The 26234-nt window shown below is 39.8% G+C and overlaps 1 protein-coding gene across 1 annotated transcript in view; it reads right to left on the reverse strand.

The window, feature by feature from the left end:
* Nucleotides 1-26234, reverse strand: part of GSAP (gamma-secretase activating protein) — a 99671-nt gene that overhangs the window by 14949 nt on the left and 58488 nt on the right. The window contains exons 17-24 of the mRNA XM_070369669.1: nt 24396-24465; nt 23792-23874; nt 19543-19596; nt 10342-10470; nt 8600-8658; nt 7884-7915; nt 6145-6206; nt 1856-1951 (exon numbers count right to left, since the gene is read on the reverse strand). Coding sequence (XP_070225770.1) covers nt 1856-1951; nt 6145-6206; nt 7884-7915; nt 8600-8658; nt 10342-10470; nt 19543-19596; nt 23792-23874; nt 24396-24465 — 585 coding nt within the window. The remainder of the gene's footprint in view (nt 1-1855; nt 1952-6144; nt 6207-7883; nt 7916-8599; nt 8659-10341; nt 10471-19542; nt 19597-23791; nt 23875-24395; nt 24466-26234) is intronic.

A 26234-nucleotide genomic window follows, 5' to 3' on the forward strand; every position in this document is an offset into this window, starting at 1 on the left:
ACTGATGCTTGAAGAAAAACCCTAATGCTCTGGAAGAGGACGTTTAAAGTCAACAGAAAGAAAGATGATACATGATATGATAAATAACTGTGCATTATGAAAGGACACGGAGAAGGCAATGGCACCCCACTCGAGTACTCTTGCCTGGAAAATCCCATGGATGGAGGAGCCTGGTGGGCTGCAGTCCATGGGGTCATGAAGAGTCGGACACGACTGAGAGACTTCCCTTTCACTTTTCACTTTCATGCATTGGAGAAGGAAATGGCAACCCACTCTAGGGTTCTTGCCTGGAGAATCCCAGGGACGGTGGAACCTGATGGGCTGCTGTCTATGGGGTCACACAGAGTTGGACACGACCGAAGTGACTTAGCAGCAGTAGCAGCAGCATGAAAGGACAAAGACGGGGGCTTCCCTGGTGGCTCAATGGTAAAGAATCTACCAGTGCAGAAGACACAGGTTTGATCGCTGGTCCAGGAGGATCCCACATGCTGCACAGCAACTAAACCCATGCGCCACAACTATTGAGCCTGTGCTCTAGAGCTTGGTGATAGCAACTGTTGAACCTATGCACTGTTACTACTTAAGCCCATGCACCCTTGAGCCTGCGTTTTGCAACAAGAAGCTACCGCAATGGGAAGCTTACACACTGCAACAGAGGGTAGCCCCGACTTGCTGCAATTAGAGAAAAGCTTGCACAGCAATGAAGACCCAGCACAATCAAAAATAAATAAACAAAAAAAAATTTTTTTTTAAAGGACAGTGAAATCAAGTCAGTATCAACATAAGAAAGATCAGTAACACATTTGTAAAGTGAGCTCCTTTTCTACCGCAAAGAATTATTATCTAAGAAAGTTCCAATGCCCTGCTTGTACACATTAGTATATGCAAATACCAACCTCTCCTAATATATTAAAAACTATAAAACTCAAACTTTGCTGTAGAAATTCAAATATATCATTTAAAAACAGATATCAGTGACTGCAATAAAAGGGGAAAACTATAAAAATTGAACATGAAATTAAATCAGGGCCATATCCAATAAACTGAATCTTCTGGAGTTCAATGCAAAAATATTTGTTCATATTTACACACTAGTCCTATCCAAACTAGAGAAATGGAGTATTGGAGTTTTTTTTTTTTTCTCTTTCTTTATATTTAAATACTTAAAAAATTTTTATCTATCATATTATTTCTAGATTCTAAGTAGGGTCAGGCCTCAGTTCCATACGCATTTTGAATGATACCAAGACAGGCTCAAATTTCAATCCAGCCTCATCACTTCTGTTTACACAAGGATCAGTGTTATTAAGTTCGATCACACAATTTCAATGAGTGGCTACCCAGTGAATGAGCTGCCAATCTCACCTGCAGATTCTAACGTGGTAGTATTTATACAACTGAGCTGGAATCTCGCCTAATTAGGCTGTTGGAGCTAATTAAGAATTGAAATTCAAGTTCTCTCACGTTTGCATAAACCTCCATGTATAGAAATTACTACCTACAGTTTAATAAGGAGCTGGAAAATGCCAAGATGACATGAACATTTGGCACCCATGCTGAATTCATCACTGTTCCATACATACGTAAACATATATATGCACTGGTCCATAAACATATATAACCACTACTGGAAGGGAAAAATAAACCATTTCCAAGGCCTGTTCTCCTTGTTTTTTGGTTCTTTTCCCCCTTTCTTCAATCTACAGCATCATATATACAGGTTTGAGGACAGGAGAGATCCAAAATCCTAATATGAAAAACATACTGAACCACATACTGGAAACTATACACCAGGGGACCAAGGAGGTGGGTTGGGGGAAGGGTGCACGGGTAGAGAAGATAAAGCAAAACCAACCAGTTTTGAAACGTAGTCCAGAACCATCTGTTCAATTTTTTTCTTTTCTACACCCTGTAGATGTCTCAAAAGATGCTCTCTTAGTTCAGACACCATCTGAAAACAGAATGTAGATAAGTCACAACCTACCCACTCACACCTGCAAGTGGTTTGAATTCATTTATTAACACTCCCTATTAATATGAAAAATATTGGACCTGAAGATCCCACTAGCAGAAATGTATAACCCATGATGTTCCTTTGATGGGCATAAATCAGGCGGCACTACCATTTTCCTCAAGAGGAATGACTTATGATACACCCAAAGCCCAGTGAGCAGCTGAGAGTCAGGCTGCCTGACTGTTAGAATTCTCCAAAGCAGCCAGTGGAAGTTAGCCAGTGGAAATCACTAGGCTCAGCAGTCAAAAGCTTTGGGATCTACCAAAGGATTGAAGTCTCCTGCTCCTGGCTCTGGAGAACTAACAGGAGCAACTCTAAACATGGAAAGTCTATGCTAACGGGAAGGAACAGGGTTTGGATGTTTGGAAGGACAGAGGCTGGAATAAAAAGGAAATGCCCTAGGTACCTCCCTCTGTGCAATGGCTTATACATTCCACGCAGTTCCCTGACATGCAAAGGTATGGAAAAATTTATTCTAGTGCCTCCAAATGGGCTTGTTTCTATAGTCGCACTGTTAGGACCATCCCTGGGGCTCCCCAATTAGTGTAGCATTCCTAGCTTTTCTCTTCCCTTCTTCCTTTTCTTGTCTCTTTTGTCTAAATGCCTTGCTCAGCAACAGACCCTCTTGGCTAGAGAAACCTTTGTACCAATAAACACCATGGGAATTGTACAACTAACAACACACACACATGTATGTATGTATCTTCTATTAATATCTAAGCAGATTTATAATAGACACCCTGGGCAAAACTAAGCCCATGGCATCCTGGGCCAAGACAGAGTGGTATATTATTTCAGTCTCCTGCATGTATTAAATGATAAAGCTTTTAAAAAAAAAAACATTATTTTTTTCTGCATGAAATATGATGCATATTCTTCCCATTTTAATTTTTCTATAATAAACATATAGATGAAAACTTACATTGCTCATAATCCTACCATTTATATTAACATTTTGGTTTTTTACTTTCCTTTTTTCCAGGGTGTATAGTCATTCTAATATTTTACAATCTGCTTTTTTATTTAATAGTTTGTCATTAAATATTCTTTATCACACTAGTTGTAATAGTTGTACAGTAACCAATTTTATGAAAAAATACTATAATTGAACTGTTTATTCCCTTCTTATACATATGGAATATTTATTACTATTAATAATACCACCAAAAACTTTGTATACAAGGGTTGTTTGTCATATCCTTGATTATTTTGTCAGGCTAAATTCCTAGAAATGGAATTTCTTGGGTCCTGTACTTAGGCTTAACAGAGACATTACTGAAATGCCTTCTACTGAGATTATATTAATACTAATTTCAAATTCCATTGGATGAGACTGTCAAATCCCCCATACTATGACCCTTCCTAATATAATTTTTAATTTTTGTCAATTTGATAGGCAAAAACAACAAACAAATACTTATTCTGTTTGTCATTTGGTTATAGCAATGTTAAGTATTGTTTTTCTTTCTCTGCCCCAACTCGAGATATTTTCAGCCTAAACTAACTTTTGAAAATTCATTGGTAACAGTTTTTGTCCATTTCCCTTCTGGTATGTTGTTTTCTTACTGATTTATAAGCTTTATTTATATGCCAAATGTTATCCTTTTATCACATTATGTGGCAAATATTTTTTTCTAAATATTATTGCTTGCCTTATTGTTGTTCTGTTTCAAGATTTCAATCAATCTTCTACAATATGTTTATATTCAATAATATACTTGAAAAGCTTTCTCAGTATTATTTGTCTACTTATTTTATTCAAATTATTTCACAGTTTAATTTTTTATATTTATATATTAATTTTATTTAAATAATATATACATTATACTAATTTTTATATTAGATTCCTTAATCTGATATTTCTATGGTATAAAGTGGTATTTGGGGTGGGAAAAATCGAATTTAATTGACTTTTCAAAATAGTCAACCACTGATTGATCAACTGACTAAAAATAATTTTCTTTTCACATTGATTTTTAAATATTTCATTTATCATTCACCAAATATTCAAAATTAAATCAGAATTTCATATCTTTGTGTTAGTGTCATATTTTTCTAATTATTGCAGATCAAAAGCACATTTAGATATCTCATAGTGTCGGTCCCACTCTTTCTTATTTTGTTAAGTGAGTCACTCAGTCAATTGTCAGAGAAATTTCATTGGCTTTTTGTTTGTAATTTCATTAAAGCTAGATGCTAAAGATTTGGAAATTATACACTGTTTTTCATTATCTGTTCTAACTGGTTAATTCTAATAAAATGAAAATAAATATAGCATTGTCAGCTTACTAACTCATATTATTTTTATTCTTTATTTTTTAATTTTATTACTTTCCATTTTCCCAGTTGATTATTGTGTTGTTTCATTAGACAATTATACCATCTTCTTTTACTCTTGTTTCTTCTTTCATTGGCTAGAATTTTTAGAATAATGTAAAATTTTAGTGACAATAGCAAGTATACTTAGCTTCTTTCTGATTTTCATAGGAATGCCTCCAAAGTGAGATTAAGAAGGATGTTGGCTACTAGGATTAGACTAAACTTTGTTTAAAATTCCAAGAGTGGAATTATACTTTCATCAACTTTTAGCACCCATAGAATCATTTTTGCCTCTTGGACTCAGTGATATGATGAACTACATTAATATGTTTTCTAATATTAAGCCTTCCTGGAAATAAGCCCATGTGGCCAAGTTGTATTTTCAAACAAAGTATTGGAAAGTATTTTAATTAAGCCTGTGGGATCTATATTCACAAGTAAAAGTGGTCACTGTCAGATTCTGGTTTAAAGATCATGCTTTTTAAAGTGAGTAAAAAGCTTCCCATCTTTCTTCAGAAATACTTTACATAATATGAGAATAATCTGGTCTTTAAAAGTTTGAAAGAACTAACTTATTAGATAACTTGGGGCCTTTTTTAGAGATAATCTTTGACATTTTTTCCAAATTATTTTATGGTTATTATACGTTCAGGTTTTCTATTTCTCCTTGGCTCAAGTTTGTAATTTCTATTTGCCAAGGAAACATTGTTTAACTAGAATTTTTAAGTGTATGGCTATGTATTTACACATATTTTTCTCATATTTTTAAACTAGCCTTATCTAAGGTAATAGATTATCCCATTCCTAAGCCTGCACAGCATTACAAATATTTTATTAAATTTTTTTAAAACTAGTTTTTCAGTTAAAGATGTTTTTCAGATTTAGATGTTTAACTAGTTGTTTGTTGTTGTTGTTGTTGTTGTTTTTAATTTAAAAAAAATTATACATGTGTTCCCCATCCTGAACCCTCCTCCCTCCTCCCTCCCCATACCATCCCTCTGGGTCGTCCCAGTGCACCAGCCCCAAGCATCCAGCATCGTGCATTGAACCTGGACTGGCATCTTGTTTCATACATGACATTTCACATGTTTCAATGCCATTCTCCCAAATCTTCCCACCCTCTCCCCCTCCCACAGAGTCCATAAGCCTGTTCTATACATCAGTGTCTCTTTTGCTGTCTCATATACAGGGTTATCGTTACCATCTTTCTAAATTCCATATATATGCGTTAGTATACTGTATTGGTGTTTGTCCTTCTGGCTTACTTCACTCTGTATAATAGGCTCCAGATTCATCCACCTCATTAGAACTGATAAAAATGTATTCTTTTTAATGGCTGAGTAATACTCCATGTTGTTGTTGTTTTTAAGATTTTGGATTTATTTGCCAATTCTGCTCTTCAATTAATTTATTTTGATTTACATCTTTGGTCTTCCTACCGGTAAGACCTCTTGAGAAAGAATACTTTATTCCTTTGTATGTTAAACCCAAATACAAAGGCCACAGAGATGCTGGTCTTTCCTGTTTTAAATACTCTCAGTGCTATACATTTCTTTATGATGCATTATAATTATACATTTATTGGGGTGACTGATTAATTTGTGTTTCTCTCACAAGACTACAAATACCAAGAGGGCAGAAATTATGTATGTGTTCCCTACTACTGAATACACAGGGCCTACAGTGGGTGGATGGCAACAACCATATGTGGACAGAATGGATGAAAAACAAGATCAGAATGGCAAATACAATCTAGTCCTCTCCCCTTTCCTTGGAGCTCACTGTTTGCCAGCACCAAACGTCCTACTTACCAGCCCGATAAGCAGCTGCTGGTGGGTGTCTTCCTCCTGGAAGAGGGGTGTTAATCTTGGCTCTGAAATTAAACAGAGCGATAGTCAAGCAGGGTGTTTTTAGGAAATGACCAGAAGGAAGAGGCCTCAGTCTGGGCTTCCCTTCTCTGAGTCATTGGGGAAATTATAACACTTTCCTGACAGGATGAAAACTTCTCTTTCAGTGTGACCTTGCCCTACACGCTGCAACTTATCACTCACGTAATACGCAGGGAGCACTGTGAAGCAGAGAGAGGCGCAGACTGAAAGAGAGAGAGAACACAAGGAACACATTGCCAACACCAATACCCTCTGGCTTCAATTTCTCTTCAATGTGAAGACTTGTCACTGAGATCCTCTGCTTCACAGGAGACTAAACAACTCAGGTCCTCTCTTAACCTAAGGAGTGGCAAACCCAGGAACAGGGACTGAGTGGAAGGATCACGTGACTCCCTTCTTTCTGACTCCAACTTGTAGTTTACAGAATTACTGAGGTGAGGGGACCAGTCACCGCAGTCAATTACTGAGGCAAATAATAACTGGCACATTATAGGAATGAAAATGTAGTTAGACTGAGATGGAAAAGTGGCGTGTAAGGTTAAACCAAATGGCATTTTCTCCACCATGATTTGCACTGTGCCAGCAGGACTGGAGGGGCAGGCAAATGCTGTCTCTAGGAAGATCTCCTAGAGCACCTTCATGCCCATCTTCCTCTGCCAGAACCTGAGTCACAGTGCTGGTCAAGAGGTAGAATTGCCCTGGTCAGGGAGCTGAGGACTCCTTTCAGGAGGGCACAGATGCTTCTTGACCACTTGGGATAAATCCTAACTGGATCCTACACAACCTTCATGATGAAAACTTCAAAACTAGAGCCCAGCAGTTTTCATGGTTGTTCCGCATTTCACAAAGAATGTTCGCTTCTGACAGTGACTTTCTTCCTAGGAAACTAGCACAAACAAAGAATGTGAGAGGAAGCAGCGAGTTCCCTAAAGTGCATCAAGAGAGAATGACTAGTAACAGATGCAAACAGCCCTGAAGCTCAGGAGCGGAAGGAGCTCTAACCAGACGTGGGAACAGAGGACACAGAAACCTCAGCCAGACCAGTCACACTTCCCATACTACAAATCCCCGAGTGATGCAAGAAGGGGAGCCTGCAAGCATGCTCACAACCCCTGGCTCCTGCCTGGGGTTGGTGGCAGAACCCTGGCTTCACTGCCACGTGGGCTGTGTGCACAGCTGCAGGATGTGCAGCAAAGCACTGTATAAAATAATTTCCATTAGGGTCACCCAGCATATAACTAAACATCCAAGCCCATAAAACAACATAAAAATAACAGCTTAAAAAAAAAAAAAAAGTGAGGCTGACCTTTAAGAGGTGTGAAAGAGTCCCACAGATAGATAGCTGGAGAGAGAACAGCTCTAGGCCAAGGGAAGTACACCCAGCGAGCATGTTAATTAGATCAGTTCTACAGGGAAATAGGAGGAAAACCTACAGTCAGGGAGTCCTACAGCAAAAGCACATTCAGCAGCTGTTCCCAAAGGACCTGGTGCCAAGACAGACATGGAAGAAACTGGGAGTCGCTCTGACAGGAATATAGTAAAGGGTGCTGCCTTCACTGAGCTAGTGGAAGTGACTTCCCTGCCAACCCACAGTGGGAGAATGGTGTTACAAACAAACAACTGACTGAAATCAGAAGACTTTGTTATAGGTCTTTTCTTACCCAAATTCTTTGCTTCTACGTTAGAAATCACCCTATAAGAAAAATTAGCCAACGTTATTCACACAGGAAACATTAATAAAAAAATTTTTTTAAAAACCCACAATACCATACAAAGATACTGTCGTTTAAAAACCCATAAAACCACTGCAGAGACTGTTCTCAGGCTGCTGAAAACCTCAAAAACTTTAATCAACTTGGCAAAAGCCACATTAAGCAATTATAAAATCTCAAAACTCTTTAGTGCAAACAATGACGGTAATTTAGAACAATTGCAGCTCTCAGTTATTGGAAATAATAGGAACAGAAAATAGAACAGGGGTTGGAATGGGGCCTATGCTTGTAGCACTCCGAGATGACTCATCTACTCAGAAAACATGTTTTCAAAATAAGAGCAGGTTCACCAGCCGACTAACTCTTATTTAAAATCAACCCACTACTTGTACCCCTTTAAAGTGCTCTATTAGTAAGAGCTTTCATTACCACTTATTCCTTCTGAGTCATCCATCCCCAGGATGCAAATCTAAAAGGTTTAACATATAAACTTTTCCTACAAGAAACTCTAGCTCCAATCTCCAAAACAGGGCTCCGGCGGTGCTGACAGCATCATCTCATTGAGAATACAACAAAAGTAATAAGCTACTTCCCTGAAAGGCAGCCAGCAAAGTAATTACAAAAGATAGCCATTTATAGCTATAATAATCCTTCATTTTACTTACTTTATTGCATTATCAAGAATATTTCTCACATACACCGTAGACCTTCTTTTTCCTGTTTTCTAGGAGTGAAAATACATCAGAGGTATGGAAGGTGAAGGTTTTGTGGGTGACATTTTTCACATTAAGGTCATAATACAATATAGTTAAGAGTTCAGAAAAAAGGAGACTTTCTTTCAAGGTAATCAAAACACCTAGATTCTTAAAAAATTGGCTTAAAAAACTTTTATTCTGAAACTATTACAAGTTTTCAGGGAGCTGCAAGTCCAACTATATTTTATATATCAATACAATAACACTATAACTATATCCAACAATGCTGCAGAGAGAGCTCACATACTCTTCACCCAGTCTCTCCCAGTGTTCATATCTTATATAAACAACAATAGTACAATACCCAAATCAGTGAGCACACAGTTCTGTCATTTTTTCACATGTATAGATTCACATATGACAATGTACAACCATAATCCCGAGACAGAACTGCTCCATCACCCCCAAGATCTCCCTTGTGTTACCCCTTTATAGGGGTCATATTCATTCTTTTGCTTTCAACCATTCCTAACCCATCTGTCTGTGCTCAGTTGATCAGTCGTGTCCGACTCTTTGTCACTCTATGGACTGTAGCCAGCCAGGCTCCTCTGTCTATGGGATTTCCCAGGCAAGAATACTGGAGTGGGTTGCCATTTCCTCCTCCAGGGGATCTTTCCCATCAAGGGATCAAACCCACGTCTCCTGCACTGGCAGGTGGATTCTTTACCACTAAGCCATCAGGGGAGCCCTCCTTAACTCCTAGCAACCACAAATTTGGGAACTTATAGATTTTTTTTTTTTTAATTTTATTTTATTTTTAAACTTTACATAATTGTATTAGTTTTGCCAAATATCAAAATGAATCCATCACAGGTATACATGTGCTCCCCATCCTGAACCCTCCTCCCTCCTCCCTCCCCATACCATCCTTCTAGGTCGTCCCAGTGCACTAGCCCCAAGCATCCACTATCGTGCATTGAACCTGGACTGGCATCTCGTTTCATACATGATATTTCACATGTTTCAATGCCATTCTCCCAAATCTTCCCACCCTCTCCCTCTCCCACAGAGTCCATAAGACTGTTCCATACATCAGTGTTTCTTTTGCTGTCTCGTACACAGGGTTATTGTTATCATCTTTCTAAATTCCATATATATATGTGTTAGTATACTGTATTGGTGTTTTTCCTTCTGGCTTACTTCACTCTGTATAATAGGCTCCAGTTTCATCCACTTCATTAGAACTGATTCAAATGAATTCTTTTTAATGGCTGAGTAATACTCCATTGTATATATGTACCACAGCTTTCTTATCCATTCATCTGCTGATGGACATCTAGGTTGCTTCCATGTCCTGGCTATTATAAACAGTGCTGCGATGAACATTGGGGTACACGTGTCTCTTTCCCTTCTGGTTTCCTCAGTGTGTATGTAAGTAATGCAAGAACACATCTGAGACTTGAATGTGAATCCCACCACTTCTACTATGAATGTGTTGTGTGTGTCCCTTAACCTCTTTGCACTTTAATTTCCTCTTGAAGAGAAAGAGATCACAGAAGCAGCTTGGTCTGCCTACTGGGGATCAGCAGCACTTATGAACAATGCCTGGCAACAGCGGCGAGTGCTGGACCTAAGCCAGCTTTATGACCTAAGGGCCTCACCTAACCTACTCTGCTGGGCTTCTTGCTCTCCTTTCAGGAACCCACACATACCTCTTCTGAGATCAGGTTGTGCCACTCTCTCCTGACCACGCTGTTGTTATAGTGTAAGTGTGGCTTGGAGTACTTAACATATTCCAGGTTGGAGTTCAGTTTTTCCCAGTAGCCCTTAAAGCTATGCACCTGTAAGAGACAAAAACATCAGTGGGCTCGAGAAGCAGGTCCTGTGGCCTGAACTACACAGCACGGCCCCTGCAGGCCTTGCTACAAAGCTCTCAGGAGGCAGCATTTCTGAGCAGATACTTCCCACAAGGGATGGCAGTCTTGTCCCGACAGGAATTCTAAAACAGACTCAAAGAGGCTTGCCTCCCTCCCTTTCTTTTCGAGCCCCTTTTACACAGAGAGAGAGCTGCTCAGTTCCCTAAGCCAGTGTGACTCCCCCTGGGTGAAGGCTAAGCAGGGAAGCCTGCTTTGAACACATCAAGTCATTTCCTCCCCAGAGACCCATTCTGACTCAGGTTACATCAACAATGTCATGTTCATTGACAGAATGGTCACAAGATTTGGAGCACACGGAAGCATAGGTTTACTTTCCAGTTAAGTTTATTTACTTCCAAAGGGTCTTTTTCAAAACTCAAGAATCAGATAGGTGAAGCGAACTCCTTTCACACTGTTGTCAACTATTTCAAAATGGAATTAGCTGGCAACCATCTCCCTCTAGGTTTTTGACATATTGATATCACTGTACTAGCCCGAAGCAAAAAATATTCATTATGTTCATTTTAAAATAAAATGCTATAGTAATACATTTTTAATGTTAAAGGATATCCTGACAAAAAATTGTTTTGGCAAATTAATGAAGACAGATTCATGAAATATATGCATTTATAAAAGATTTGACTGGGATCAAGGGTGCAATGTGTGGCCAGGAAACAAAGTGAGCTTAATGTTTACAGAGGGAACAGACTTGGCTGTATTACAAGGGGTAAAAAAAAAAGAGAACTTAAAAAAAATGCCCCATCAAGGAAAATGCCCTTTGTTAAGTAATAGCTGCTGCTGCTGCTGCTAAGTCACTTCAGTCATGTCCGACTCTGCGTGACCCCATAGACGGCAGCCCACCAGGCTCCCCCGTCCCTGGGACTCTCCAGGCAAGAACACTGGAGTGGGTTGCCATTTCCTTCTCCAATGCATGAAAGTGAAAAGTGAAAGGGAAGTCTCTCAGTCACATCACCCAAATTCTTATTGAAAGCACAGTCACAAGTGGCTTAAAATGGATACCGGTATCAGGAAAGTGAGTTACATAACAAAACGAACTTGCTATTTTAGAAGCTTGAAAGGCTTATCCAGCCAACACCCATTTTCACAGAGACAGGAAGAGCTATGTCCAAGAAAATGTTATTTCCAGAGGAAATCGGAAACCTGGAGTCAGGTCCCACTCTCCATCTAACCTGTCTGTTTTACCTTTTGTTTCCTTGTCCATACACTGACAGTGAATACATCTTTGTCCACCTTTTTGTCTCCCTTATACTGAAAGAACAATAATGAAAGCAAACCCCGTAGACAATTGACAGAATTAGGACCCTGACAGGAAGTCGCTGCAGCTTTTCTTGCTGAAGCTATTCTACATCTCGGTTCTGGCAACTAGTGCCCAAAGCCAGCAAATTAGCTGGTGTTGTGGTGACATCTAGTGGTCAGTTATGCATTCGGTTCTGTCTGCTTTGCATTGGAGTCCCACGGCTCGGTGCACTCGACCTTGCCCAGGATGAGACAGGGGAGGAAGGAATGATGATGTCCTACCTGTGCGAGTCCCTCTTCCCCTCAGGCCAAAGGCATCCTTCTGTCAGAAGACCCTATTTTCATACTCACACTGTGGCTCCCAAGAAAAGATCTCTCCCAAACTACCTTCCTCTCACCCTCGCCCCATTAAAAAAGTCCCTTTCCACGTAGCCTTGTCTTAGTTGAGAATAAGCAGATAAAACAAGTCCAAGGACATGCTTCAGAGGCGCTCCAGAGTCTAATGATTGTATGTAAAACAGAGTATGTGTTCTTATGAGCACTTTTCTGGGACGAAGGTCTACAGTTTATATCCGTTTCAAAGGAATCCATAGCTTAAAATAGTTTAAAACTACTGAGGTAGAAGGAAACATTAAGTTTTAAAATAATAACTTACATTTAAATAAGGGTAGCCCAAAGCCCCAGAAATATTTTAATATTTGTAGGTCTATTTGATATGTGTAGGTCATTGAAAGAGGTCACTGGGCTGGATGTTATGATATAGATATTGAAAGAGTGCAAACAGTTAATGGCATATGTCACTACTTGGTATCTACTAGATAAGGATGCAACTTTTTAAGCTATGAAAATTCACGAAGATCATTATAAATTGGGAGGGCTATTTGGAAGTCTGTGCTTAGTCACTCAGTCATATCCAACTCTTTGCGATCCCATGGACTGTAGCCTGCTAGGCTCCTCTGTCCATGGGGATTCTCCAGGCAAGAATACTGGAGTGGGTTGCTATTCCCTCCTCCAGGGGATCTTCCCAACCCAGTATCAAACCCAGGTCTCCCACATTCTAGGTGGATTCTTTACCGTCTGAGCCACCAGGGAAGCCCAAGAATACTGGAGTGGGTAACCTATCCCTTCTCCAGGGGATCTTCCCGACCCAGGAATCGAACTGGGGTCTCCTGAACTGCAGGTGAATTCTTTACCAGCTGAGCTACGAGGGAAGCCCATTTGGAAGTCTTGGAAATAGATAAGACCCAGAAGATGAAAATGGATACATAAGTGAAGGGTGAAGAGAGAATGTTCCAGGTGCAGCTCCTAGGAAATGAGCCAAGATTCAGACCATAGACAGAGCTTTAGAAAAAGTAGAGAAAACCCCACGGCACTTCAATCTCTGCAGTGAAGATATCTGCCCCTAGGGTATGACTGCCAACCTCAGTAACCACCTGGGTCCCATTCCCTAGACTCCTACTGGTGTGGGCTGTGACCTGGGCCTTGTGAGTTTTAGACATTTCCCAGGCATGTCTACTATTCAGCCTAGGCTGAGAACATGCTTGAGCACATCCAGGTCATGTCAGTCTCTTACCCACTCTCGAAGGTTTTCATCTACATCTCTGGCTTAAAGGCTGATGAAGAACCACCTGCCTGAAGACTTGCAATTATGTTGTGACATAAGAGGAGATAGGGTTAGAGAGGAGGTTCAATCTAACCTTCAAAGAATCTTCAAATGCCAACGTAACACCAGCACATTCCTTGACCCAGAGAGTAAAAGAAGCACCAAGGTAAAATGCTAGCTGTTGTTACACAGTATGGGGGGAAGAGGGCGTGGGAGCTACACAATCACACCCTACCAGCTAGCCTGGGAGCACAGAAGGACACTCCTCTCTGTCAGCCAGCATTTACGGCACTAGCTGAGTACTAAGCACCATATTCATCAGGGACAATAGGAAAGGAAAAGCCACAACAATCTAAGAAGCACATTGCCAGCTTCTTGAAAAGAGCTTATAATGCTTTCAAATACACAAAAATGCTTTATCATACCCATGAGTTTAGCTACTTCTGGGAGACTCTGGTGTTAGAAGCCGTCAGATCCTTAAGGAATAACCCAGGAGCATTTCCTTATACAAGGGACAGTTTTACATTTTGATTTTAAAGGAAGAAGAATTATTTCAAGTCTCTTTTTGAGAAATAATCTTAATTTGACTTTTAGGATGACATGAAATAATTAACCAAATGTAGCCCACCAAAACTAATATTAATTGAAAAAAAGGACTAAAGGGTTATATTAACAGACTGTTTCCCATTTATGTGGGAAATAAATTTGATTTTTTTCTCTTTAAAAAAGAAGTACCAAGAAAGGAAAAAAAAAAAACAACAAAACACTGTGGTACTTATTGGCTCATCTGCAAATTACTGCCAGGAAAAAAATATCTGCCTCTCGTTTCTTAAAGGCCCTCTGGCTTTGATCCTACAACTGCTGATTAACCAGCATCTTCTTTAACAGAAGAGGAAGCCAACCTCATCCTTCATGCCAGGGCTCAACTAGTAGAGGTAAAGCATCAAACTTGTCTCTTCAGTGGATACTATCTCAGTATCAGCTTTTACTTGCAGCCCAGAGAAACACAGTGGCCCACTACTTCCAGTACAAACAGAATAAACTAGAAACATCTATGTGTCCATAAAGCTAGCAAGGTACGTTACTAGGCCAAGATGCTCTAAGCAGGGCCAGCCATACAGAGGACAGTGACTTTAACTCCTGAGGCTTCCTGCTAGGAAGACCACATGCTGTATGTGCAAATTCTCCAATTTGCAAGTGGACTTTCTCCTTCTTCCCAACATTTAGTAAAAATATCTCTCTTCTCTTCCCAGCTGGGTAGTACTCATTTTTAATGGGATGTAATTTTTAATGTAATTTCCTAAATATGGCTCTAAACTATTACATCTCACGATCAACATGTATCTTAAGAAAGCCCATGCTAAGATAGTTTTCTACTGTCAACCTTAAGAATTAAACATTATCTTCTCAACCAAACTATGAACAAAAACAGCACAGTCGAATGACTGGCAGAAGAGGAAGAAAAATAGGAATCCTTGATCAGGTCTGTTCCTCAATTTCAATATCTGGGAAGTAAACTGAAGGTACTCCCATCTCTACAGATAATGACAAGAATAAATTTTCCAGGCTGGTGCGCTGTCTCTAACAAGTAGTGTTTCTTTGGACCATTAAAAAATTATGTTTCTACAATCTTAACTGAACTTGCCATAATTCTCTGCCTCTAAAAATACACTATACAGGAATAACTTGTGTTTTTTCTCTCCAACAGTCTATTCACAAAATTCTTCATTTCTGGTCACCAAATGTGTGGGTTTTTTCCTCCACATTCATCAATTCTCCAGTGCCAGCAAGGTGTCCTACAAGTATCTGGAGACAATCTCAGACCCCACAGGTTGAGGACTCAGTCCCACAAGGCTGCCCCCTTTTCAAATGCTAATCTCAAGTCTAGGTTGCTACCTGTGATTCTGACCAACTGTGTATCAATCCGACGTTCCCAGCGCCCCCTTCATGGGTTCTATAATATGTTACAGTGGTTCTGAACTCAGGAATACAGTTTACTGCCTATATGCCAGTTGATTATAAATGGATACAACTCAGTAATAACCAGACTGAAGCGATGCATAGGGCAGGAATGGGCTCTGAGCTTCATGTCCTCTTCAGGTGCACCACCCCCACCCCTGCACCTCCATATATTCATCCAACCCATTAAATCTCTGAAACCTTTCAACCAGGGTTCTTTATGAAGGCTCCATCACACAGGCACAATTGATTAAACCATTGGCCATCAGTGCTGAACTCTATCTCTAGCCACTCTAGCCTTGGAAGGTGGTGTTGGTAGAGGGCTGAAAGGGCCAACCCTCTAATCACATGGTCGGTTCTACTGGCAACCAGCTCCGCCCTTAGGTGCTTTCCAAAAGTAACTTCACTGACAAACTCAGGTGTGGCTGAAAGGGGCTTGTTAGGAATAATAAGACCTTCTTTTCACCTTTGTGCTCTGGAGCTATTTCAGGAACAAAAGATCTCCCTATAGTTCTTATCACTTAGGAAATCACAAAGATTTTAGGAGCTCTGTGCCAGGAATCATGGAAGAAGATGAAATATATATTTCTAGTTATATCACAAGATCGCATATGTACAAACTAAACTTTGGAAAGTCAATATCTCACTCATAACCAATTGACATTTTTGGTAATGCTACACAGTTGTCAAAGCAACAATTCTCATTTTTAAAAACTGTAAGTTGTTAAGATTCAACACTTTGAATTGCTAAGAAACCTTTTCTTCAAGTGATGGTGGCCATCTGCACTGGAAGGGTCAAGGAAAAAGGTGTCTTTTGTGCCTCACTAAAAGCTTAATTATGTTCATGCTTTGCCCAATTAAAACAGTATTTTTTAAACACTTTTTAAGTGTTTAAGAGAAGAAGCATAATCAAGTGAAAACCACTCTTTCTCCAATTGCTCAGGGGCATCCAGACCCCTGATGGACATTGCAGCAGCCCCCTCACTTGGAGTGGCCATAACTGGGAAAGGGCTTGAAGTCCTTCTCCTTCCCAGTCTCTGGGTCAGATAGTTAATAGTCACAACACAAATGGTTAAATTAAAGCCTTCCTTACTGTATAAAATGAAACTAAAGATGTCTGGCTTAAACATACTTTAATAAAAATATTCCATTTCTCCATTCTTGATATTCAAGTAAGCTATTGTTTCTACTTTTTTTTTTTTTTAATTCTTACATGACTTCCTGTGGAAGGGATTAAATCATTCTTAGGCAGGCCATTCTCGATGACATTCCTTTTAAGATTTTAAGGTGCAGATCTTGTTTTAATATACTTTCTGTTTCATTTAAAAAAATTCTTTTGGAAACCATTCTATAAAGGAAAGCTTTTGTCTTTCAGATGATAAACTGGTATAAACCAATTAAATTCGATGGCCATATATTAAACATTTATAAAGTACTCCACTTCACACTAAAATTACTTGCATGAAGACCAGACGGAAAGTGCTCGTCTAGTTTCGTTTTGTCCTTCCTTCTCCAGACTCCTTATCAGGGCAGTCATCTTACAAGCAGAATGGAAGCAAGCGTGCTCAGAGCAGACAGGGGTCCCTTGGGCCTCATGGAAAATCCAGCAGCAAGCACACCTCCGAAAGGTAACTTGTGATTCAGGTTAAGGGTGCTCAGAGCTAACTCCCATCAGGGAAGCTGCAAGAATAGTCACATAACAGGCCAGGGAGGGAAGAAAAGTAGTGGGGATATGCTACTACAAGATCCATTGCAATATAATTGGGCTGGGACCTGCGGTAGAAGTAGGTCAAAGGCAGCTGCTTATAGTGAGAGGTATTATGCAAGCAGAGATGGAGAAACAAATGAGAGTTGTGAGGGCCAAGAGTCTTGTGAACTGAAAGATTTGATAAGTTATGGGGGTGGGGGAGAGGGGCAGGAGCTGGCCAAACCAAACCCAGTACCATCTTCTCCTGAGTCCAAGGGAAAATCCCTTGACATTCCTATGGCTTCCCTGATGGATCCTGTTTGCATGGAAACGACAGTGAAGAGATCTACAGCTCAAACTTGTCCTATGTAATACTTCTGACTCGTATATGAAAACATGTAGCATCTCAGAAGAACTCCCAAGCATGTTTGGCAACAGTTAATGGGAAATAACTCTCTGCAGAGCCAAATGCTAAAGACAATTAGGGGAGAGTAGAAAAAAGGGAGGAAAAGGCAAAGTGAATAACAGAAGGAAATAAATGAACTACATAAAAAAATAATTTTATACATGTGCACACACACACACACACACACACACACACAAAGTTAGAGAGTGCGAAAATAAGCTAGCTTGTTCCCAAGCAAAGACAAATTGTATTCTTAGAACAAATCGATGCGTAAAAATCTTGAGAGCCTTCCCATCAGTGTTTTATACTTAATTTTTAAAGTGAAAATACACAATGTTGGTAAGGTTATAGTAAAACTGATAAAACTCATAAATCCCTTATAATACTGTAAATTATCACAACATTTTTTGAATATGAGTTTGGCAATAAAAATCAAAGGCTCTAAAAATTATCATGGCCTTTCACTCAGTAATACTCCTGGGCATTTAACCTTAGAGGAATAAATAAATAACACACACACACACACACACACACCCCAAAAAAAACCTACATAAAAGTTTTCATTGCCAAATTATTTTTAATAGCAAAAATAATTTTTTCAGTGGGGGCTAGAGACAAACTAAATGTCTCAAAATGGAAGAATGATTAAGTAAACTAAGACACAGCAACACAGTGGAAACCTATGGAGTCATTAGAAATCATAATTATGAAAATTATGAAGTTTATGTACCAACATGAAGATGTGCGTGATAAACTGTAATTCATAATCTTTATTAAATATCACTAGATGGCCAGTACTACTAGGCAAAATATGCTCACCTATGACAAAGACCAGGAGGAAATGGGGCAAACAGACAGTTATGTTAGAAATTAAAGAACTGTGGGTGACGTTGCTCTCTTCTAAAAATTCCTTCACTGGTTTATTGTGTGTCCATTAAACACATTCTGGATTTGTTGAACTTGTGATAAAAGCAAAAACAAGAAAATGAGAAGATGGAGGTTCTTAATAAGAATCTTTTACGCTGTTAATCAAACCTTTCTTTTGCATCATTTTCCTGCTTTGGTAGAACTTCAAAGTTGTCCCACATTGCTGCCTAGAAACCTCTCTCATCCATCTCCACTTAAAGGATGCTTGAAGGCCAAAACCAAGAACCGCTAAACTTGCCCCAGTCGGCCCTCTCTCACCCCCAGGGCATCAGCATGACCTCAAACACCCACAGCTTCCCCCCAGCTTCCTGGGCCTGGCCTGCTCTTCATGGAATCAAAAGAATCAAATGTAAATACCAAGAGGCACACTGGGCTGCCTGCTGCCAAAAGTTGAGATTTCCCAGCACACAGCAAGCTATAATTAACAGGAGGCAGTGCCAAAAACAACAAAGGAGCTTCAAGGAAACTGTGCTAAAATACTCCCCAGTTTTTAACTACATACACATTCTTTTCTACTCACCCACCTTACCCCACCCTCCCCATTGTCTTAGAAACTCCTGTGAAACCACCAGCCTGTAGAGAGACACTAACGCTGTCACTTGGCGGGCAGGAAGAAGGTGCTCTGAGACCACAGAGACAGCCCAAACAGGCCACTCTTAAGAAGCAGAAAGCCCGTTCTCAGAACCAGAAGGAAACTAGATAATCCCAGCCCAGGTTACTTAATGGTTTTAAGATTCTGTGGTGTGTGTGTGTGTGTGTGTGTGTGTGTGTGTGTGTGTGTTGAGGGGGTGACAAAGTAAGTGAAGTGAAAAAAAAAAAAACCACAGCTCTCGGGTCCTCTAGAGAAAATTTACAGGACTTCCTCCAGCGTGGACCGGCTTCAAGCACAGTGGAAAGTATGACTTCTACATGCTTCATATTCTCTGTCTTCAGAAAACCTCCCTCTTTAAAGAGCACTCCTAAGAATTGCCCTGATACCATCCTTAGAGACTACCACATACAAAGGACTGCCTAGACAACCAGCCTTACCCGTCACCCCACCCTCCCCCAATAGTTTACAATCCCTCTGGAACCGCCATGACGTTTGGGGCAGGTGACTGTAGAGGCCAGCAAGGAAGCCATGCAGGCCTGGGCTTTTGTCTCTCTGTAAGCACTTACCTTCATAAGAGGCAACGGAATCTCTTCTGTCACAAGGGTTATTCCAGGAATTTCCTGTGGAGGGGGAAACACACACACAACTGCTGAACTATCAACTACCACCAGCCTGAGCCTGCAGGAAGTGTTTTCTGTGCACACAGAAGCTGAGGGCAGCTCCCAGTTTGCTAACCTCTACTTTAAATAAACCTTGGGGTTTATAAATACTAGTGAACACAACCTATCTCTTACCTCAGGAAGGAAATATTCTGTAAAGTTACAATTATGATAGTTGACAGTATCACTAAAGGAAAGAATAAGACTACTATAAAGAAACAGAATAATGTATTATTTATACATTTCCATTTAAGAACAAAGGAGGCAAATTACATTTGCACCATCAAGTATGATGATAAGGTGGACACTTTTTTTTTTTTACTCCTTTCTCCCTCTTCCCCTTCATTTAAATATATTATAGTTGATCCCCATCTCACTAATGGGATTCTTTTTTGACTTCAGTGGAAAACTGTTCTGCACTTCATCCTCCAACATAATTTCAGAAATAAGAGATCTCCATAAAGATTTATACAGCACAATCACCATGGCAAATGTGCAAGAGGCAATTCATATCAGGAAATCCAAATAATAACATTCTTCTAACTCATGAGCATTACAACAGAAATTTAAACAAAAAGATAAACTGCCAAAATTGCCACTTATTTTGAAAAGAGTGGTTCCTTGTTGTTATTAGTCTCTCAACTAGTCAATTCCTCTTTCACTTCCTAAAAAAAAAGTAGATGATATATGGGAAAATAGAAATAAAATCTGGTATTTGTTTAGAACTCAAATGTCCTGAGTTTCATTGACATACAATATTCCTGAGAAAAATAGCATCACAGGGATGGAGAAATAAACCTCCAGAACATTCAAGCAACTGAGATCTTCACTTGACAGGAGAAAGCCTGTTTTAAGAATCTATATGTGCTTCACTTATCACTACTCAGGAACAGAAATTTCACTACAGTTTTAGGCTATAAATAGCATCTTAAAATAGGCACAACAGGCCTCATTGTCTGCAAAGCATAATTCAGGATTATCTATGAGTAAGAGCACAATATTTTCTAGTATCTTAAAAAATCCAATTCAGCTATTTACAGAAATAATCTATTTCCATATAGTAATACAAGTATGTAGTAGCTTCCTGGCCTCGGCTTTCGGTGGTGATGTTTCTTTGCTAGAGGTTCGGATGGCTCGGGTCGTCCAGCAGCCAGCCCTCTGAGGGCCCGGGCGCCGGGCAGGACCCTATGGCCTCCCTGAGTCTTGGAAGGCTGCTGCTGCAACCGAGCCAGGCAAGATGCTCCCGGCACATGAACGTGTGGAGGGCAGTGGCCTGCTTTGGCCTCTGGCACGTTGTTGAGACCTCTGGAGGCTCCAAGCGGCCCTGAGTCTGCTTTTCCATGCCAGGAGACGGGGCGATGGGGGTTGGGGCTTTTGAGTTCATTGACTGTGTGTCAGGGAATTTCTAATGAGGGGATTTTGTGCGTGTGAAAGGGAAAGGCTTCACCGTGCAACAGCATGTAATGCCGACCATGTCGTGGTGTGAAATCAGGTCAACGAGAGAGTGCCATTTCAGGTGTAGATCTTGATAACTATGTCATGGTGCAGAATTTGGCAGAAATGAGTATCACCATCCTCGCAGGTGAAAGATGGACACTGGAAGCATAGACTGCTGCCAACTGAATACTTAACTATCTGGAAACGTGAAGATGACCTAAGGCTGTCCTTGATGAGGAATTTGACAACTTGATCTTCAGGAGCCGCTTAGAGTATTTAAAATTTCCAGGATTGCTTAAAAAAAGAAGTGCTTTTGGACAGCCCATAAATGTACATATAAAACAATGGGACTGTAAATAAAATAATGTGCTTCTTGAAAAAAAAAAAGATGTAGTAATAGAAGTATGAATTAAAATTTTCTATTGTGGCAGGTATTTATTAAGGGTATAGCATTAAGAGCATAGGCAGATTAGAGAACAGTAAATGATTTATATCAATGCTAAAATCAAATCATAGGATCACAGAATTTCAGAACTAGGAGAGACCTTTAAGGTAACATACTCTAACCACAAGAACTTTAAAGCAACGTGGTAAACCCTAAAATAAGCTCTGTGCAGTGGTTTAACTGGGTTTTTTCATATTTTTCATATTGTATTTCTCATAGGACTTCCTGATGTCACTCTGTATGTCCACAAAGTTCCTCTGTCCCACAAAAAAGGAGAAACACAAATGTGAAGAACTGTCTGTCAGGGTGACAGTCACACAACAACCAACTAACATATTCTCAACCCTGGGAACTAGAGGGCCTGTTTAGTCTCCCAGACACTGAACACAGATAGTGACAGCCAGCATTGGTGGTGAGGGGAGGAAGCTGAAATGTACATTTCCTGCTTCTGGCTAGGGTGGAGGTGGGGGTTAACCTGCAAACTTCCTGCCACCTTACCACACAGTCTGCACGTTTGAAGAACCCTTGTTCTTCAAACAGTGAGGACCTGGAGAAGAAACAAGCTCAGATCTTCCCTTGTAACTTCACAGCGAGGCATGAAAGTTTAACAACTCTAAGTGAGAGACAAGAAGAAAGGGCCTTTGGGAAAACTCTTCCATTGTGAATGTCAAAAATTTAGCAATTAATCAAACATGGGACTTCCCTGGCTGGAAGACGTGATTAAGTCTTCCCTAGCGGTTAAGACTCTATGCTTCCACGGCACAGGGCACAGCTTCGATCCCTGGTGAGGGGAACGAGGGTCCTACATGCTGCAGGACAGGGCCACCACCAAAAAAATTAAAAATCAAACACATCTGAAAGGCCTTTTTAAAGGATTAAATTTAGATAGTTTTAAAACAAAATGGGAAGTGTTACAGTTTATCCTAGTACTTATTTTCCGGTGTCTCCTGAAATAAATTTATTTTTCTAAATGCCTTGTTGATACAAACCTCTGCCTCAAGAGTAAGCACACAGTAGTTTTAACATCTAAACATGTAAGGAGGAGAGGCAGAACCTTTTTCAGGGGCACCCTGTACGTGGTTTTCACTTCTGATCCAACAAAGTTCAGTTTATTGAACCACATTCAAGAGAAAATGAACAATGTTTTCTCCTGTAACACTTCTTCCCAACTAAAAGGAAGGGAGTCTGGACCAACAGGAAGAAAACGATGAATAGGGTGAATTTGCTTAAGATTACTGACTTTAACTGATCTTGACACTCTAGAGTTATCACAGCTTTTCTTCCTAAGGCTGGGGGAAAAGCTTATGAAGGTGCTAATCTACTAAGTAAATAGAATGGCTCTGAGTAACAGCAGTGGTCCAGCCGCTGCTCATTTATAAAATCCTAAGATTATTTTCATATACTTCCACTGCTAAAAAAATCTTTAAAAACTAAAACAATTTGAAGATGATAGAAGCTTCATTCTGCTTGGTAGTAGGAAGGGTAACACATACACTGTATCTTCTCCTTCAATTCTAGAGTTTTATGTTAAATACATTTGGCCAACAGTAACGATTCACTGTCTTTCTTCTGCCAGAAATCCCCAATTCAGATCCTTATGGGGGCTTCCCTGATAGCTCAGTTGGTAAAGAATCTGCCTGCAATGCAGGAGACCCCAGTTTGATTCTTGGGTTGGGAAGATCCGCTGGAGAAGGGGTAGGCTACCCACTCCAGTATTCCTGGGGTTCCCTTGTGGCTCAGCTGGTAAAGAATCCACCTGCAATGAGGTTCGATCCCTGGGTTGGGAAGAGCCCCTGCAGAAGGGAATGGCTACCCACTCCAGTATTCTGGCCTGGAGAATTCCATGAACTGTATAGTCCACGGGGTCGCAAAGAGTTGGACACGACTGGCCACCTCATGCAAAGGGTTGATTCACTGGAAAAGACCCTGATGCTGGGAAGGATTGGGGGCAGGAGGAGAAGGGGACGACAGAGGATGAGATGGCTGGATGGCATCACTGACTCGATGGACGTGAGTCTCAGTGAACTCCGGGAGTTGGTGATGGACAGGGAGGCCTGGCGTGCTGCGATTCATGGGGTCGCAAAGAGTCGGACACAACTGAGCAACTGATCTGATCTGATCTGATCTGAGTGACTTTCACTTTCACTTTCAGATTCTTATGAGTCAAAATAGAAATGAAATCACGGCCTTGGTTACTGAGACAAGGATGTCCTACAACTGACCCACTGTGAATCAATTTTAATTACACAAGGAATATATAAAGTGTTAACTTACTGTATCCCAAGTGAGCAGTGAGGAATACGGCAAAAGTTTATCCATGTTACTTGTCTCTGGATAAATGCTCCAATATGAAGAAGCTGAGTAAGTTTGGGGAGGGGGAGACATGTTTTAATATGAAGAACAGGCAGTAGACTTTGTAATTCACCAAAACAAGCAAACCAACAAAAGTTTTCATTGCCTTATTCTTCATTCTCAAAAGGCTAATCATCATGGTTCTGTCTGCTGATTAAAATGTTCAGGTTCTACTTTTTACATTGAGAACAATTTCAAAAATTATTTGACATTTACATCTGTCCAAATGACATTATATCACTTCACACAGAACCAGCCAACACAATGCTGAGCATTACTTTTTACTGGAAAAAAAAATCACTAACAAGGTTATAGAATCAAGATCATGTCTTATATTCCATCAGTCTCCAAAGAGTCACAGCTTCTTGCAAAACCACAAGAGAATTAGCTGCTGACTACAATAGAGTTTAAAAATAAAATGCTCCTATCCAACATTTTGACATATTGAGGCCTTATCAATTTACCGCTTTCCCTTAAGCAAAAGAATCATGGATTCAATTTAACATGCACCATCAGAAACACCTACCAATTATAAATTCCTGAATGAGGTCAAATGAATGGCAGGCAGAGATGTTCTCAGAAATCCACTGAATAATCTTTAAAAAGTAAGAAGACAATTCCGTTGGTATTTAAATCTAAACCATGTCCTCCCATCACCAAAGAAGTACAAGATATGTACGAATCTTTTAAAGTGTGATATCTATTTTAGAATTGCCTAGAAACACACTCACTTCTACATAACACAAAGCTGCGTGGGTAAAACAGCACTATAAATGAGGTCCTCTTCATACATCATTTTAATAAACGCCCTTGGCTGGGATCCAAATAAGTCTTCTTGAATCCAGTGTTTGTTTTTGCTAGAGTAGGATATATAACAGCGAAATAATGGCGTGAAGAGCTATGGATACAGGAGAAAACCGAACTCAACCACTGAGCTTGGAGGCAGCAGACCTGGGTTTGAATTTCAGCACAGTCACACCATTTCATTGTTGTCAGCATGGCTATGCTGTCTTCCCAAGGACAGTATAATTCCTGTTATATCTACGATTCTCTCAATCAACCTCTATAACATCCTGCTGCAGAAACAAAACTCTTTGCTCCTGAACCTTAGAACTGATGCTATGAGGTCTGACTAGCCATGGAGCCTCTCACATTTCTGTTCCTGCCAATAAGTTGTTCTTATTTCCAAACATACTCATGCTAGTTATCTTATTAACACTATTATTAATTGATAGTATTTAAATATTTGATTGTTTAAATATTATTAAATTTAAATATTATTTAAATATTGAAACAACCATTTAAATAATATTTAAATATTAATAAAATATTACCCCAGACAAGTGAAATATGTATACAAAAAGAATACTGGTGGGTTGGTTAGTTGAGTGCTTGGCTAGTAGGAAGCTGCTGTACAGCACAGGGAGCTCAGCTCAGTGCTCTGTGATGACCTAGAGGTCTAGGGTAGGAAGTGGGAGGAAGGTTCCTGAGGGAGAAGATGTGAGCATATGTATAGCTGATTCACTTTGTTGTCAGCAGGAACTAACACAACACTGTAAAGCAATTATACTCCAATTTGAAAAAAAGATAAAGCTGAAAGAATAAAATGCTCAAAATACAGCTCCAAGAGACAAAGAGTTGGTATAAAGATGAAAGACAAATCATGACAAGGAACACAAAGCAAGGCATGTGAACAATGGGATACATGTGTCTCTTTCAATTTTGGTTTCCTCAGGGTATATGCCTAGGAGTGGGATTGCTGGGTCATATGGTGGTTTTATTCCTAGTTTTTTAAGGAATCTCCATACCGTCTTCCATAGTGGCTGTATCAATTTACATTCCCACCAACAGTGCAAGAGCATTCCCTTTTCTCCACACACTCTCCAGCATTTACTGTTTGTAGACTTCTTGATGAGGGCCATTCTGACTGGGGTTAGGTGATATCTCATTGTAGTTTTGATTTGCATTTCTCTACTAATGAGCGATGTTGAGTATCTTTTCATGTATTTGTTAACCATCTGTATGTCTTCTTTGGAGAAATGTCTGTCTAAGTTTTTTTCCCACTTTTTGATTGGGTTGTTTGTTTTTCTAGCATTGAGTTGTATGAGCTGCTTGTATATTTTGGAAATTAATCCTTTGTCAGTTATTTCATTTGCTATTATTTTCTCCCATTCTGAGGGCTGTCTTTTCACCTTGCTTATGTGCTTTCCTTTGCTGTGCAAAAGCTTTTAAGTTTAATCAGGTCCCACTTGCTTACTTTTGTTTTTATTTCTGTTATTCTAGAAGGTGGGTCACAGAGGATCTTGCTTTGATTTATATCATTGAATGTTCTGCCTATGTTATCCTCTAAGAGTTTTATAGTTTC

Source organism: Bos mutus, chromosome 4 (genome assembly GCF_027580195.1).
Source record: "Bos mutus isolate GX-2022 chromosome 4, NWIPB_WYAK_1.1, whole genome shotgun sequence".
In the NCBI taxonomy this organism is placed as follows: Eukaryota; Metazoa; Chordata; class Mammalia; order Artiodactyla; family Bovidae; genus Bos; species Bos mutus.